Source organism: Mesitornis unicolor, unplaced genomic scaffold (genome assembly GCF_000695765.1).
Source record: "Mesitornis unicolor isolate BGI_N332 unplaced genomic scaffold, ASM69576v1 scaffold4120, whole genome shotgun sequence".
Taxonomy (NCBI): domain Eukaryota; kingdom Metazoa; phylum Chordata; class Aves; order Mesitornithiformes; family Mesitornithidae; genus Mesitornis; species Mesitornis unicolor.
Genome location: NW_010160115.1, coordinates 59,516 through 75,071, shown reverse-complemented (window position 1 = coordinate 75,071; position 15,556 = coordinate 59,516). Strand labels below are relative to the sequence as shown.

At 52.2% G+C, this 15,556-nt stretch overlaps 2 protein-coding genes across 2 annotated transcripts in view; one reads left to right on the top strand and one right to left on the bottom strand.

Moving 5' to 3' along the window:
- The window catches only part of CDH23 (cadherin-related 23), a gene marked incomplete at its 5' end in the record, with an annotated part of 106,117 nt that overhangs the window by 34,218 nt on the left and 56,343 nt on the right, over positions 1 to 15,556 (bottom strand). The window contains 10 exons of the mRNA XM_010188795.1: positions 392 to 619; positions 1,855 to 1,983; positions 2,105 to 2,233; positions 2,823 to 2,972; positions 3,802 to 3,804; positions 4,758 to 4,859; positions 4,945 to 5,333; positions 5,538 to 5,673; positions 6,611 to 6,759; positions 7,141 to 7,201. Of these exons, the coding sequence (XP_010187097.1) occupies positions 392 to 619; positions 1,855 to 1,983; positions 2,105 to 2,233; positions 2,823 to 2,972; positions 3,802 to 3,804; positions 4,758 to 4,859; positions 4,945 to 5,333; positions 5,538 to 5,673; positions 6,611 to 6,759; positions 7,141 to 7,201 (1,476 nt within the window). The remainder of the gene's footprint in view (positions 1 to 391; positions 620 to 1,854; positions 1,984 to 2,104; positions 2,234 to 2,822; positions 2,973 to 3,801; positions 3,805 to 4,757; positions 4,860 to 4,944; positions 5,334 to 5,537; positions 5,674 to 6,610; positions 6,760 to 7,140; positions 7,202 to 15,556) is intronic.
- Positions 13,835 to 14,251, top strand: LOC104544056 (chromosome unknown open reading frame, human C10orf105). Its single transcript, XM_010188806.1, has one exon. The coding sequence runs from the start codon at positions 13,835 to 13,837 to the stop codon at positions 14,249 to 14,251; it is 417 nt and encodes a 138-aa protein (XP_010187108.1).

Genomic DNA, 15,556 nt, shown 5'->3' with positions numbered 1-15,556 from the left:
GAGATGGGTGAGAGCAACATCCTGAGAACTTTCAGACTCAGAGCGTGAAGAGACAGCGGGCAGGAAAACTCCTGCAGCCACCAGCACACTTACCCGTTGGGACTCTCTTTATATTTTTGGCATTCACAGATGGGAGATGGTAGGTCCCATGATGTAGATGAACAACCCCAAGAGAAAGTCCCACAGGACCAACTGCCGAAGAAGGCTCTGAATCAAACCTGTACTCAGGAGATTTGGACCCCAAGTCATAACTCAAATGGCTGGGTCACTGAAACATCACGCCCTGTGCCTGTTCACCCCTTCCACACTTGATGTCTCAATGCTAAGCTTGCTCTCCCAGTGCTGCCCAGCTCCATCCTCCCCCCCACAAAAGACCGTTTTGGTGGCTCACCGACAAGGAGGGGTTGCCCTCGTCCTCGACAGTGACCACCAGGCTGTAGAAGCTCTGCCGCTCACGGTCTGGTGGGGAAGGCCGGGTGGCGATCTCACCGGTGACACGGTCCATGCGGAAGGTCAGGTCCTCGTTCCCGCGGGTGATGTAGTACGAGAGGACGCTGTTGAGGCCAATGTCCCGGTCAGTGGCACGTACCTGGGCCACCGCTGTGCCACCACCGACGTTCTGCAGGTTTTTTTTTAAATCACATGCACACCATAACATATAAAATACATAATTAGGAACATTAACAATATAATTCTGTTATAGGGTGAGGTTCTTCCAGGCATTGCAGTGCTTGAGGTTCTAAACACACTGCCCTAACACCCAGCAGCTAAGCAGGAGGCAGCTCTTGTTCACCAGCTCCTGGATGCTGTTTGTGCAGTGCTTATTGCAAATGATCTTTTATTATTAGATGCATCTTCATGCAAAATATTAATCAAGGCTACTAGCCCTGCTGCTGATAGCTCAGCTGAGAGGCAGCCACAGGCTTAGCAATAGAAGGCTCTGCCCTTGGCTTGAGTGCTCCCATCATTTTTGGTTTGAAATTCTGAAATGAAATATATTTTCTACATTAGCTTTTAAAAAGAAATGGAATAAAACTATCAGGTGACATTTGCTGTTAAAGCCAGCTGCCACTGTACGCCTAAATTGCCCCTCTTTTTCCTTACGTTACAGCATCTCCTATTTGTTGCAACAAACTGATTTGATTCCCTGTGACAGAAAACTGCAAGCTGGGTCCTAGCTAGGCTGGCATAGCCTGGACGGGTGTAAAAACCAGTGTGTGTGCAAAGGTGAAGGCTGTGTAATGGACTCAGAGATCGGCTAATTATTTTTTGATAGTGTCATTACAGGGGAAATCAAAACAGAAATTCTGTTCTTCAAGCAGCTCTGAACATGTATTAAATAGATAAGAAAATCCTAACAGGGCAATAATTTTAATGCAAGGCTATTAATCATGAGCAGCACTTCCTCACAGCTAAGTCCAACTGGCTATTGCTCGTATTTCATTTTTTCATCATTAAATTGAGAACCCCCCGGTCCAGGAATTAAACTGCCAGGAAATAAGTTGTCTTTTCTCAGGCCTGATTGTGTTTTATTGCTTAACTATCTAGCTTTTGCCGAGCTGCTTCCTGAGTGCAATTCTTATTCTGCACCGGGCTGCCTCTTGTGTCACTTTGGTGTCATTTCCATGGGTATGTAGCCACTTCTCCTTCCTGCTGGTCCCTGCATCCTCAGGGGCTCAAGTTGCCTGCAGAGCTCTCTCTTAGCCCAAAACTAGGAGACCATTACACATACCTGAGCTTGCAAGGGGCCAGCAACCCTTAAATCACCCAAGGTGAGGTTTGCAAGGGGCCAGCAACTCGTAAACCATCCAAGGCTGGGGGGATGGGAGGAGAGGAGCAGGGCTGGGTGCTCACCTCACTCACGCTCACGTTGTAGCCGAAGGGGCTGTCAATGATGGGGGGGTTGTCATTGACATCGAGGATGCTGACACGCAGAGTGTGCTCCTTCCTCCGGGGAGGCACGCCACCATCTGAGGCTTGGATCTGCAGTTGGGGATGGATTTTTCAAAAATTGCTATTTTTAAGCTCACAGTCCCAGGAAAACACCCTTGATGCTCAAACCAGGAGAAGCCCAAGGCGGTAAGTGACGTGGGTTAGTGCTTACTCGTAAGGTGTAGTGATCCAGCAGCTCCCGGTCCAGCGGCCGTGCCACAAACACCTCGCCATAGGTGCCGTTGGTGGTACGGATCTCAAAAGCTCGGCCAATGTTCCCCGATGCCAGTGAGAAAGTCACCTGGAAACACCATGAGGAAAGAAAATTAGGGCAGGCAATGTGATACTGTGAGGAGGAAGGAGAGAAAGAAGATTCTTCAATGGTAAACCCAGCACTGCCTCGGGAAGTCTCTGAGCATTTTAAAAGGTCCATGGGTGCAGCCACTCCAAAGCAAACACCCAAGGACCAACCCTGGTCTTATCCACAGCCCTCCTGTGATGTTAGTGATGTTTTGGTATTAAAGCTGGCAGGACCTTATCAACGCCTTTTTGCATGGTAAAGAAAATAGCAAGGGGCAGGGAGCTTCCTGCTCAGCCTGCCAAGGGCTTTGCTGCCATTCCCCATGGTGGTTTTCAGATTGCTGGGCTCCTTTTGACACGTGTCCCACAGAGCTCTTTGCCCCAGACAGCCCAAAGATGATGGTTTTCCTCTCCTGCAGGCACACCTTGACTGGGAAGCACCAGTACACACTGCACTAACATCCCCAGCTCCTCTGGCATCAGCAATCAGAGTTTGCAGGGGTGCAGAGAAAGGGAAGGGGTTGGGAAGACACTGATGGAGGTCTTTCTGCCTTGGTGAAACACTGCCACAGCCTTGCGGGCAGCCCTACCTGCCCATTGCTGCCAGCATCTGGGTCACGGGCCAGGACCACGGCCACTCGCTTGCCAACTGCGCTGTCCTCCGCCACACTCACAGATGAGTCAGAGGTGATGTCGAACTGGGGACTGTTGTCGTTCTCATCCAGGACTGTGATGGTCACCTGTGGGCATAGGATGGAGCTCAGGCAGGGCATGAGCAGGAGCCAGCTCCTTGCCCACCCAGCATCAACAGCCATGCTGACACCCCCAGCAAACTCTTGACCCACTGATTCCCCTTGTGGTGCCACCAGTGTGAGTGTTGTCCATTCTACGTGGGAATGGGTGCAGGTATTTGAGCCCAGGAGCTGAAGCTACATCTCTATCTGTGGAGGAGGAAGAGGAGAGATGCTTAAGAGGCTGGAGAAAGAGCACCAGGGTGCTACAGCTCTCAAGTGGTGGATTTTTCAGCGGAGCATCCTTCATGTGCTTGTGGGGGGACACCCTGCTGCAGCACAGAGGCAACCGGGGACTGGGCTACCTTGGCCACAATTAGCCAGAGGAAATGCTCTCATCGCATTTGTAATCAAAGCTGCAACACGACTCAGAAATGAGAGAGGAAGAGTATTTCTGTTCCCGAGGCTCTATTTATGGGTGCCCTGAGCCCCCAGGTGCAGCTAGGCTGAATGTGTCAACATCCCAGAGGAAGCCGGGGAGCAAGTTGTGTGCCTCAGGGTGATTCAGTTATTGTTGCTGCTGAATTAAAAACAGAGAGCCAGGAGCAGGGAGAGCCCATTCAGCCTCTGCGATGGATCCAGCAGTTGCTGTGTCAAGTGCCAGATCAGGGTGTTGGGATTTCTGCTGGCTGGCACCATGTCCCAGGGGATGTCACAGGGGCTGGTGTTGATGGGACAGGGCTGGAGATGTCCTCTCTGGTCCCCAGCTGCAGCTTGATGCAGAGTTCAGGATAGATCCTGGCCCCCAGGGTGATGCCAGCCTGATGAATATGCTTACCTTCTGTTGAAGAAGAGCAGAGGGAGAAACAGAGAAAACAAAAACCCAAGTGTTAGTGGGACATGAGGAGGTGCAGGCATGTGCAAGGAGCAGGGGCTGGCCCCACATCCCACTGTGGGAATGTCAGGGGCTGTCAGGTACCCCCTGCAGTAATTCAGAGGCTCCTCTGCTGGTGCAGCTTTTTGTTTTTTTCTAGATAAGCTTGGTGGATTTTCCTGTTGCCCTGGGAGAGGCTCAGACAAGAGCATGGCAGTGTGCAGAGTATGGCTGGCAGCACCCGTGGGTGGGGACAGGCAGCACTCGCAGCATCACTGCCTTTGTCACCCAGCATCCCCTCTAGAGACAGCAGATGCACCAAGACAAGAGAGCACTCAAAACGCAGAGCACTGCCCATCACTGTGGGTCTGCCTCTGGATTCAACAACCCCTGGAGCTCTGCTCCTCCAGCTGACCCAAACCAGCAGACTTTGGGTAGTGCCAGCTGAGCTGCCCCTTTCTGTGGCACAGGGACCAGGCTCACCCTGCACCCAGCGTGCCTCATGCCCCAGCAGAGAAATGCAAATCACTTCCCTGCTTGGTTGCCTTTGAAACTACCAAATATAACCCTTTTAAACATAAACCACTGTGAAGTATTTCAGGGCCTCTAAATTTACCTCCCTCAAAACTGTTTTAGCTTGGTAAGTGAACTGCAAACTCTAAAGTTTTTTGGGTGTTTTGTTTTGGTTTTTTTGGTGTGTTCTGAGAAATCTCACTCTATGACACGCAGAAGCTAAAAGGCACTGGTGCATGCTTATGCAAATGCAGCATTTTCCCCAAATCAAGGTTTCCCAGTCCTGAGTGGCCAGAGCAGAGAAGACAGCTAGGAAATGCTGTCCCATGCCAGAGGAAGAGGGAGGTGACTTGAGGTGAGCTCTGCCTGTGCAAAGGATGGTGGGAAAGTGAGTAGAAGCTACGCACCACTGTAGAGTCAATCTTTGGTCCTCCATCATCGGCCACCACCGTCAACGTGTAGAAATCACCCTTCTCTCGATCCACCTGGCCTTTGACTGTGATCACACCCTGCCAAGGATGAACAACAGCCGTGTTGGCCACCAACAGTTTAGCCGACAAGCAAGAGAGGAGGGACCGTGTTGTGACCACTTACAGTGATGCCGTTGATTTTGAAGAGGGAGAGTGCCTGGGAGTTGGTGTTGGGATCAAACTTGTAGGTGATCTGGTTGAGGTTGTCGATGGAGCGGGCCTGGACCCGGAGCACTTCGGAGCCCAGGGGGATGTTCTCCAGGATCACGGCCTCATAGCTGCTGTTGGAGAACTGCACGGCCTCATCCAGCTCATTCAGCAGGCTGACATAGACGCTGCAGAAACCCTGGTTGTAGGGGGGCGCTTGGTCCGTGGCAGAGACGTTCATCAGGTAGCTGGTTTTGGTCTCATAGTCCAGGTACTCGATTGTCGTGATGAGGCCTGTGCTCTCATCAATCTCAAACTTCCCTTCAGCACCCGACAGGATTTTGTAGCTTACCAGTCCACCGTTCCCTAAGGCAGGACAAGGAACCATGGTGCTGGTTGGACCAAGCATCCCAAAGAGGCAGGTACTACCGATGCCAACCCTGATCCTGGAGCAGAGCCCATCCCACATGGGGATTTCAGCCCAGCCAAGCCAGGATCCATGCAGTGGCTGATTTCACCACTTTACTTTCCAAGTTGGGTGTTTCTGTAAGCTCACCCCCCGCTTCCTACCTGTGTCTCGGTCAGTGGCCCGGACCACCGCCACTGAAGTCCCTATCCCTGCCGTCTCCCGCAGCCCCAGGCGGTTGTACTGCCGCTGGGTGAACACTGGCACCTCATCATTGACGTCTTCCACGTAGACAATCACCTGCAAAACACCCCAGAGAAACCACGGGTGAGCCAGGCAGGCTTGTGAACCCTCACCAGCTGCTTACACTTATGAGGGGATAGACATCCTTCACGGCACCCATCTGCTGCGCAGGAGAAATGTTATCTCTTACTACCAGGACCACATGATGGAGAGTTAACATGCACAGTTTAACATAATAGATTTAACATGATAGATAAACAAGCCCTGTGGTCAGAGTGACTCAGTCCTTCCTTGGCCAGAGGGTGGGAAGAGTCTGTATATTAATTCCTCCATGCTTTGGGATCCCCTGCTGGAAAACTTGCAGTCAGAGATCCCGTAACGTAGAAACGCTGAGGACTCGATGGGAAATCTTGCTCAGAGTTCAGCGGGTCAAGCTGCATTTTCTCCCCTTTCCCCAGGGAATATCCTATCTCCTGCTTTTCTGCTTGCTGCTGGTGCTGTGGACACTCAGCTGGCCTAAAAATAGATGGAATCAGAGGGCTGGGTTTGTGGGAACTGTGGGAAGCTGGTGTATCACCGCTAAAGATTATTGCCATTGAGCCCTGGCTTATTTAAACAGATGCCCAGCCAGGAGGCACCATTTCCAGCAGGCTGAGGCTCAGCTCTTCCTTCCAGAGGCTGAGCTGCACCTCACCAAGCAAATGGGACGCCCTCTGACAGTGACTACCTCAACACTTAGCAGCCTCATCGCACTGAAATGTCACAGGAAAAAAGGAAAAAAAAACAACAAAAAACCCTCAACAAGCTCTTCTCCACCCACAAGTAGTCCCTGGAGACTTTGTGTCAGCATTTCCATACCAGATCTCTCAAATTTCCTGCATGCCTCCAAGGGCTGGAAATGACCGCCTTCTAATGACGCATCCCAAATATTTTGCATGACCTCCTCTGTCACCCAGCCCTGCTGCCCACCCCTTGGCAGCTGCAAGGTCCTTACCCGCACAGAGCTCCTCATGGGTCCTTGCTCCATGTTGTAGGCCTCCACCTCCAGGACGTGAGAGGAGTTTTGCTCTCTGTCCAGGTGCCGCACGCCTCGCATCACCAGCCCGGTGCTGGGATTGATGCGGAAGTTGCTATGCTCGTTTCCTGGTGGAGGGGGAAAGTGAGATGGATGCTGCCCATCACCACTGCATCTGTCCTGGCAACATGCCGAGCCCTCCCCAGGGGGCTGCCATGGAGACAGATCATTGAGCGTAACCCAAGCCCTCATCACCTTCAGCTACGTCAGGCTCAGCTCAGCAGGGTTATCCCTGATCAAGCCAGGAGCTACAACATCTAAGTAAGTGTCTATCAATGACAAACCATCCCCTGGTAATTAACCCTAATGCTCAAATTTTGCTCGGGGGTGGGAAAATGTTTCTGTGGGCCATGAAGTGCAAAAGGATGGAGAGTGCAACAAGACTGTGCATGCAGCTAGGCAGAGCCCGGTGCAAATACACCGATGCATGAAGAGGCACCTGAACTTACCCTTGACAATCCTGTACCACACTCTTCCATTAATGCCTTCATCCGCATCCGTGGCTTTCACCTATACGAGAAAGAGAAGTGGTGAAGGACAGAGATTCCAAGACCATAGCAAGTCCTCCCACCCTGTCGAGGCTGGACGTCCTGCTTCTCCACCTGAGACAGGGAGCTTACCAACTGCAAAGCAAAGTAAGTTACCCTCTCCTCATCACGGGACAGCAGGGATAGTGGGCTTGGGAGCCCTTGGCTGCCAGGTTAGATGTAGGATGGGCTCACAGAATCACACAGAATCACAGAAATATTGAGGCTGGAAAAGACCTCTGAGTTCATCAAGTCCAGCCTACGACCTAACACAACCACATCGGCTAGACCATGGCACTAAGTGCCACATTCAGCCTTTCCTTAAACACCCCCATGGATGGTGACTCCACCACCTCCCTGGGCAGTCCATTCCAATGCCTGAACTGAGCTTGAGGACCATGCCATGAATCCCACTGGTCAGTGTGCTGGTGGAGGTGTCTTCATCGGTCATGGCTTGCAAGTCAATGCTTGCCCTGATGGGGTTGCTGCCAGGGACAGAGCACCCCTGCCCACAGAGCTGGCCTGGGCCAGGCAGGGAGGACTGCTCCTGCGCCTGGTGGGCACCCAGCCCATGGCATCAGGGTGCATTACGTGCTGCATTAAAGGAATTACCCATGCCTTGGCTGGCACACAAGCCTGCACCTGGGTCTATTGCCTCTCAGAGCTGCTTGCATTTACCTCCTCCCTGCAAGCCATTGCCAAGTCACCCAAGCAGCAGCACATGCAAATAAATCCCAAAAGAAACATGAATGCAACCAGTCAAGTGCATGCTGGAGGTCTGGACACTGTTCTGAGTCCTCTCAAGACTCCCAAGCAGTGGGTGGGAGCACATGTCAGCTGTGATGCACTTCACAGTCCACACGTAGTGAATAAGCCGTCTGCCCTGGGAAACCCAAGACACGGGTCCCCTCTGGTGTTGCTGAACAAGACTGCAGTGCTTTCCCTGCAAACCCCAGCCAGCTGCCCACCAGCACTGACAGCTGGGAAGCGGGACCTGATGAGGGACGGCAGCCCCTGGGCTTCATCCCCAGCTGGCATCGAGCTGCTGCATCTCCCCTCTGCAGAAACCGCTTCCCGCAAAGCACCCAAACCACAACCGTGGCACTGGCAGCTTGTGAATCACCGGGGGATGCCTTAGCCTCTATTCTCCGCCTGCTTCCCCAGGCAAGGCATCTTCTGCCTGCAAATATTCCCCAGGGTTTTCCTTTTTCTAGAGAGATGGGGTCTGCACCCAACCTTGCATTGCAAAGATGAGGGGTTGCTGCAAAGCATGCACATACAGTGGGAACAGTGAGACCATTTATGGGGGCTCAGCTTTAAAGCCCTGGGCTGGCTTTCACCCACAGCCCCACACAACACTCACAGGAGTCAGAGATGCTCTCCCTAAATGCGATTTTGAGACACCTTGAGCCACTCTTGTTCCCTTCCACCAAATCAGACCATGCCAGTGGAAAACTTGGAAAATGCTGAGTCTGCACTTGCAGACTCTGGATTTCTCACTTGTGTGCCACACATGCTGTTTTCCTCTATCCTAGACTGGTTTGTGTCTTGCTTATGGTGGGACACAACCCTTTGACTTGCTCTGTGTTTCACCACAGACACAGCACCTTCCTTTCACAGCAGAGACCCCTCTCTCCCACACCAGCTCTTCCACCCAAGGCCATTTCTGGGCAGAGGCTCGGCTGTCTCCTCTCTCGTGTGTCAGACAGACCCTACACCAGCAGGCGAGCGATGCCCAGGCAGACTGGCTGCCTTGGCACAGCGAGACCAACCTGCTGCTGATCCCGGCTATCCCATCAGCCAAAACACTGTGCTGGGGCAGCAGCAGTGGGAAGGAAGCCTAAGGGCCAGGAGACAAAACTTTACTGTTTGTTGTGCCATTCTCTGCTCTGCTGTGCCTGGGAAAATGCAATTCAAGGTGAGAAAATGGGAAAGGTTTCAATGCAATGAGTAAACTACAACCTGCAAATACCCGCTTAGCTACTCTTTTCCCACCTCAACCAAGCATTTGCTGCATGCAGCTCCAGCACATAAACCAGGTGAAATGGCTCAGCCCAGGTATGTGTTTTTTACTAAAGAAAAGTAATTTGTATTAAACCAATGCATGCTCCTGTTGCTGCCGTGGCAGGAAAAAGCTCGACTGCTGCTGCTTTGACCCACTGAGGCCCCGGAGGAGATGCAGTACTTTGACAGACTGCCCCAAACTTAGGAAAACCACTTAACTGGAATGCAAAAAAAAAGGCTCTGCTGCAGGTAAAATGCACCTCGTCAGCAGAGTGCTGGCTGCTTCCAGCCTGCTTTGTCCCCCTGCCAGAGTGAGTGGGCTGCAGGCAGAGCCAGCCTTTTGCAGGCTGCCTTTCAAACACCCCCAGCGACTGGAAAGGAGTCAGAAAAGGAGGAGAAAGCAGGGGGAATAAAAGAATGGAAGAAAGCAGGCGACTTTGCGTGGGGTTGCTAGGAAGAGGGGAGCAGGCGTGCGGAGGGCAGCCCGCTGCCCCCTCCCAGGAGCAGGGGGCTCAGCCCACGACCGTACCATTCAGCCTTCCCGCAGGGGCAAAGCTTGGGGAAACACGTCCAGGAGGGCTCGACCCCTCAGCCCCAGCTGGGCACAGCCCGGGGCATTGCCGTGCTGCCAAAGCCTAGGAGGGAGGCTCGGGGGTCCTTTGGCTTTGCACGCTCAGGCTGTCCCCAGCCCAGCTGCCATCTCTCTTCCACTCTCCCTTGCACTCTAAAAGGGAGGAGGGGGCTGGCAGCCCCTGCAGAGCACGGTGGGAGAGGCGGCAAGGCAGGCGTGCGGGAGGTAAAGCCTAGGCTCGGCTGGCTGGTGAGAGGTACGGACCCCATACCCCCGCGGCAAACCCACTCAGGCTAACCCCGAGGGGCGAGTGAGACTGGCCAGGGACGTGCCACCATCCCCAGCTATGGAGCTGCTACCCTCAGCCTTGCAGCTGCCCGGGGAAAGGGCTGCAGAGGGTTGGAGAGGGGAGATGTAAAGTTTGGGTTGGGTTTGAAGTCGGGCATCCCTCCTCCCTTCCCTGTCGTGTTCTTTTGCCTGTCCCGGTGAAGGGAGAGAGAGAAAGTTCTGTGGATGCAGTGATGCTGGTTAACGGTGGGGGGGATGGGGGACATAATCACTTTCAGCCCTTAGCTTTCGGTACCCGACTATCAGAGTCAGTAAGCTGGGTGTTTGGTACCCTCCGGCATTACCTCCTCCTACAAGCAAGAGGAAAGATAACACACTGGAAAAAGCTGGGGAGCTTCAGAAAAGCATCGCTAAGATAGACAGGGAGGGGAGAGAGACCTGCTTTTCGTCTGAGCTGTATTGCAGACACAGAAATGCCTGAAAACAGCTTTTTCTTTGCAGGAGTTTAAGGAAAGGGAGGGAGAGAGTATGGAAAATCTCCTGTTAAACTAGGCAGCTGTCCCAGGCCAGGCAGTGCCCAGCACTGGGCAGAAAAACGCTGGCTTCTGCTCACACCCAAGAGTAATTTCTTTTTCCTCTCCACCTTCCTCGGGAGCATTTTGCTGTTTGCAATTTGTCTTCTTTCCCTCTGATCCTCAGCAGCCTTGTGCTCAGTGCTGGGTCCCAAAGACTTGTAGGAATGTCTTGTGTTAGAGCTGATCAGTCAAGGATAACCCTTCTAGGAGAGTTTGCTAGGCTGGGCAAGACTCTTATTTACCCACCTGGGTTAATAACGTGGGGCTTGGGTGGGACAGAGATGCTGGGAAGGGCCAATGCCATGAACAGGGATGCAGGCAGCAGCTTGACCAGAGGGTACAAAGTGCTGTGAGTGACTAAGTGACTGCTGTCATGCTTCAGGAAAAGCATGAAGCTCCCTCCCTGTGAGAGGGCAACCCTCATCCTCGTGCATGCCATGGCCATGGGGAGTGCTGCTCTTACCAAGCCCTGGCATTTCCATGGATAAGACTCCAATTTTGGTGTCTTTTTTTGCTGAAATTCTGCTGAAACCACTGTAGTTCTGTCTCATGCAGGAGGTGGGAGGGAATCCCCTTTGTCAACACTAATACACCGAAAACTTAACATCCTTAAAAAAAGGTCACCTCTCTTGTAACCTGCAAGATTTTTAGTGAGTCCATTTCTAGAAGTTTTTAGAGCTGAGGTGAGGGGCAGCCCAGACCATTCCTGAACCCGCAGTTCTGCCAGCCAGGCTGGGTGTGAGGAGAGGATGGATGGGAAGTGAGAGGAGAAGAGAGCATGGCTGGAAAAGCCTGGGAAAACATCAGTATGGTCTCTCCTGATGGGTTTCTAGGGGACACAGTCAGCTGGCTTCAAAAGAAAAAACGCTACAGCCACCACCAACGGAGCAAAACACAACTCAAAGAAATTACCCATGCCTCCTGGCTCACTCTTAATGAACAGTATAAGGTCACCAAGCCAAACCACGTGCGGTTGGTAAATGCCAGAATTAAGGTAGCCGTGGTAACCTTGATTCAGGCTGCCTTTGGTGTGTGGTAAGCAGCAGCCCTGCCTGCTGGTTTTCATGTTCCATCCCCAGGCAGCACAGAGCAGTCTGCCTATGGAGCAGGGGGTCCTTGGGATGGCTGCGGCTGCCAGGGGCTGCTTTGCTTCCAGAGCTGAGGGGGAAGGGGCTGAGCCAGGCAAGGAGAGGCTGCATGAAAAAGAAATGCTTTTGGGATAAAGAGAAGTAAAAAAATCACTTTGGAGCAGGGGATGAGTGCCCTGGCCCCTGAGCCTACTTGCAATATGCAGAGATTCACCCAAGTTAAGAGGCTGACCCACTTATTTTTGCATTTCCCATACTTGAAGTGCAGACTTGGCCTGGCCCATGGAAGTGGCTGCATCTCCCCAGAGTCTCTGAGCTCTGACCGTGTTGATATGGTCCTTGCCCTGAGACTGCCAGCATCACAACTTTGAGTCCTCAAGCCTAGGCAATGCAAAGTATTCTAGAAATAAATCACATCTCCCAAGTGCCTCAAACCTGGCACCCAACTGTAGTGGAAACCTTTCACCTTATTTCCTCCATATCTCAGCTCATTGCCTGCAAGGGAAGAAGCACAGATCCTACGGAAGCCTTCTGTCCCCTCTGGGACCAGGCAGGGTCCCAGCAAACCAGAGCTGGGAGCTCCCCTACCTAAGCACACCCCTGCACGAGGCTGTGGCACAGACACCCCGAGTTCAAGGTCTCCTTATCCTTTGATCGCTCATCCTTGCATAGTGTTTGCTTAAGGTTGTTTCCTGCTGCCTAATTTGGATCATGAGTGACGCTTGTCTCTTCTGACGCAGCCTCTTGCTTTCCACCGAGCTTGTCTCAGAGTTTCCAATCAGTGATTAAAGACATGTCGCTGATGTCTCCTCTACCCTTTTCTGAATGCTTTACCGGTGAACGCCTGGCTGCTGCTTATGCAAACCTGTGTGGCTTTGGGATGGCAGCCACAAGATCAGACTCAGAGACCCTGGCAGTCACTGCAGCCCTGCCTTTCCCCTCATAAGATCTTAATTTTAAGTTGGCTCAATCCAAAACCATAATGGCCAGGAGACTGCCCAGCCATGGACCTGTCTAACAGCTCTCCATCACTCTTCTAACTCCTACATCTGGTGGAAAGTCAGTGTAACAAAGCTCTTCTTCCAATATATAGGCTAAAGCCGGGCTCTTCCCTACAAGCACCAGGGGCCACACCAAGCTGTCACATTGCAGAGGGTTGGCACAATATTTCCCCAGCCCCCATCTCTGAGCTGGGGAACTGCCATCCTCAGGCACAGCCCATCTGGGACTGGGAATGGGTGCAGAGCATGCATGGGAGCAAAATGATGGGTGCAAACTGCTCCAGGGATGTGAGCTGGGGGGGAATCTGACCGGATGAAGAACAGAGGGGACAGTCGCCACCAAGTGTTCAGTAAGAGCTCTTGCTGATGATATGGGAAGCTGGTTTGCATCACTGTTTGCAGACCTGGCTGGGAATCCTGCGACGTGTCTGAACCTGAAACCGGGACAGCAAAACGCCCTAACCCAAGAGCATTTTCAGCACAAGCAGGGTGAGACTTCACCACTGCAAAAATAAAAGGCAATGCCAGTGCAATATTACAGCTCAATGGGGGAGTCGTCTGGATGGAGGTTCAATCAACTATTCATTTTCTTTAGGGGAAAGGGAATAAACGAAAAACCCCAAATGTCAGTCAATTCAGCAAAGCCACATGTCTCAGGGATGGAGAAGACCCAAACCCCAGCAACCTGCAGGGAGGACTTTGGACCTTCTCTAGTGTATGGTTATTTATCACTTCCAGAAACACTTCATGCAGTGTGTGTGTGTGTGTGTGTGTTTGTGTGTGTGTGTTCCCTACAGGACTCATCACCAGGGCCATGTTACTGCATGTACATTGTACTATCTCTGTTAATTTTTTTGCCGGATAGTTTTGCACTTCAATTCAGGACAGTACTTTGCAGATATAAATCCTACCTCTAATGACAGATGGGCTTCTGTCACCCTGTGTCATGAAAAACATGGCTGGGAGCACCCTGGACATCAAAGCAAGCCAAAACCCCATCAGAATGGGCAGAGGGTGGCTGGCTGTCCAGTGTTTGGGTGGTAATCACCTGTGTCGCTTTTTTGTGTCACCTTGTGCACTGCAGGGAAGATGAGCACAGAGGATGCTGGCAATGGGACCTCTCCCACCCCGCCTCTTCTTGGGCTTCTGGTTTCAACCACCGAGCTGGTCCCACCCATTACCACATCCCCTGAGAAGGCAGACCCACTGCCCATCATCCTTGCAGTTGTCTGCATCTTCCTCCTCCTGGCAACCTTCGTCATCTTTGTCACCCTCTGCAAGCCGGTGGCGCTGGACCAGTCCCACTCTGGGCCCCGCGAGTGCATGCCCCATCACCCGGTGGATGCCAGCGAGCCCCAGCTGAGGCTCTGGAAGCGGCTGGGCTCCCTGCGATGCTCCATCAACACCTTCAGGAGGAGTCGGCCAGTGTTCCAGAGCCAGCTCGCCTGCCCTAGGAGCCCCACTGCCAGCCAAGACTCGGATGTCATGGAGTCCACCAAAATGTGACCTGCTGTGTGGGAACCAACTCACCCTGCACCACTATTCTTTCCCAGGATTTTGGTTCAGGCTCAGTTCCCTCCTCAAGCAGCCCCTGGTATCCTGGGCATCCCAGCAGAGTTCTTTTAGGCAGCTTGTTTCCAGACAGTGGCTTGGCAGGGCAACGTGAGATTTTGCTATTTCATGCTCCCAAACGCTTTCAAGGTTATTGTTTCCTGGCAGGAAAGGTGGAGGTATCTGAACAACACCCACACGCAGCTATCACCAAGCAGTCCAAAAAAATATTGCTGCTTAATTTCTTTTGAAAAACATTGTGTAAGTTGTGAGGCACCTGAACAAACAGCCTGAGTGAGAGCAGAGCAGCCTGGCTGCCTAACAAATATTGCCTTGAAGAGAGGCATCCCATGGCAAACATGCTCCACAAAAAGCAATCGTCAGGTGAGATTGTGCCCTGAGGTGTTCTCCTGAAAAGGTGAAGGAAGGATCACGCCCACCACATGCTGCCTGGTCCCTGTGCATCCCCTGCCCCCATGTAACCAAACGTGGATTGCTGTGGTTGATGCTTGGAAGGATGCACACTACATCTGTCTGCTGGAAACCTGCTTCAATAACCAAGCAGCAGGAGCAGGTAAACACACCTGTAAATGCATTAAAGATGCATTTTGAGGTTCGCAGCTGCTGCCAGCTTGGAAAGCCACTGCGCAAGGCTGAGCCGCTGGCTTCCACTGGGAAAGGGTACAACGGCCAGCAGGAAAGCTGCAATGCTTGGAGGAATCAGTAGGGAAAAGGAAAAGTGGTTTAATTCTTCCAGGTCTGCAACTTGTGCTAAGTTCAGCCACCAAGGCCATCTCTTTGGGTGAAGTCTCCATGCCCAGCAAGGCCCTGCAGTGAGGACCAAATCCTGTCTCTCTGGGTTTCACATGGTTTCTGATCCTTGCGAGGTGCAGCTCTGCATCAGGACCTCCCCTGGCTGCCTGGGACATTTCTGCTCCCCTCTGACCCTGGACTGCCTGGAGAATGGGATGGAGAAACTTTCAAAAACTTTCCTGTTGTTGTAGGGAGATGGGGATGTATTTGAAGGGGAAGTTATTCAGTACAAATGGTTCCCATTAAAGGTGTAAATTAAACTAAACCCAGATGATTGCACATTTCCTCTTCCCTCTGATTTTGTTCTGTGGAAACAAACTTCCCCCAAACAACACCTCTCCTTTGTCACAGGCTGCCAAGGCATCCCCTTCTTTTGGAAGGTGCGCTCTAAGAAAAGGGACTTTGATATCAGACTTGGGTTTCCTCCATTCACTGTCTTTCAATTTG

Excerpts from the sequence above, each read along its gene's own strand:
- LOC104544056 (XM_010188806.1), top strand. The coding sequence starts at position 13,835 with ATGAGCACAGAGGATGCTGGCAATGGGACCTCTCCCACCCCGCCTCTT.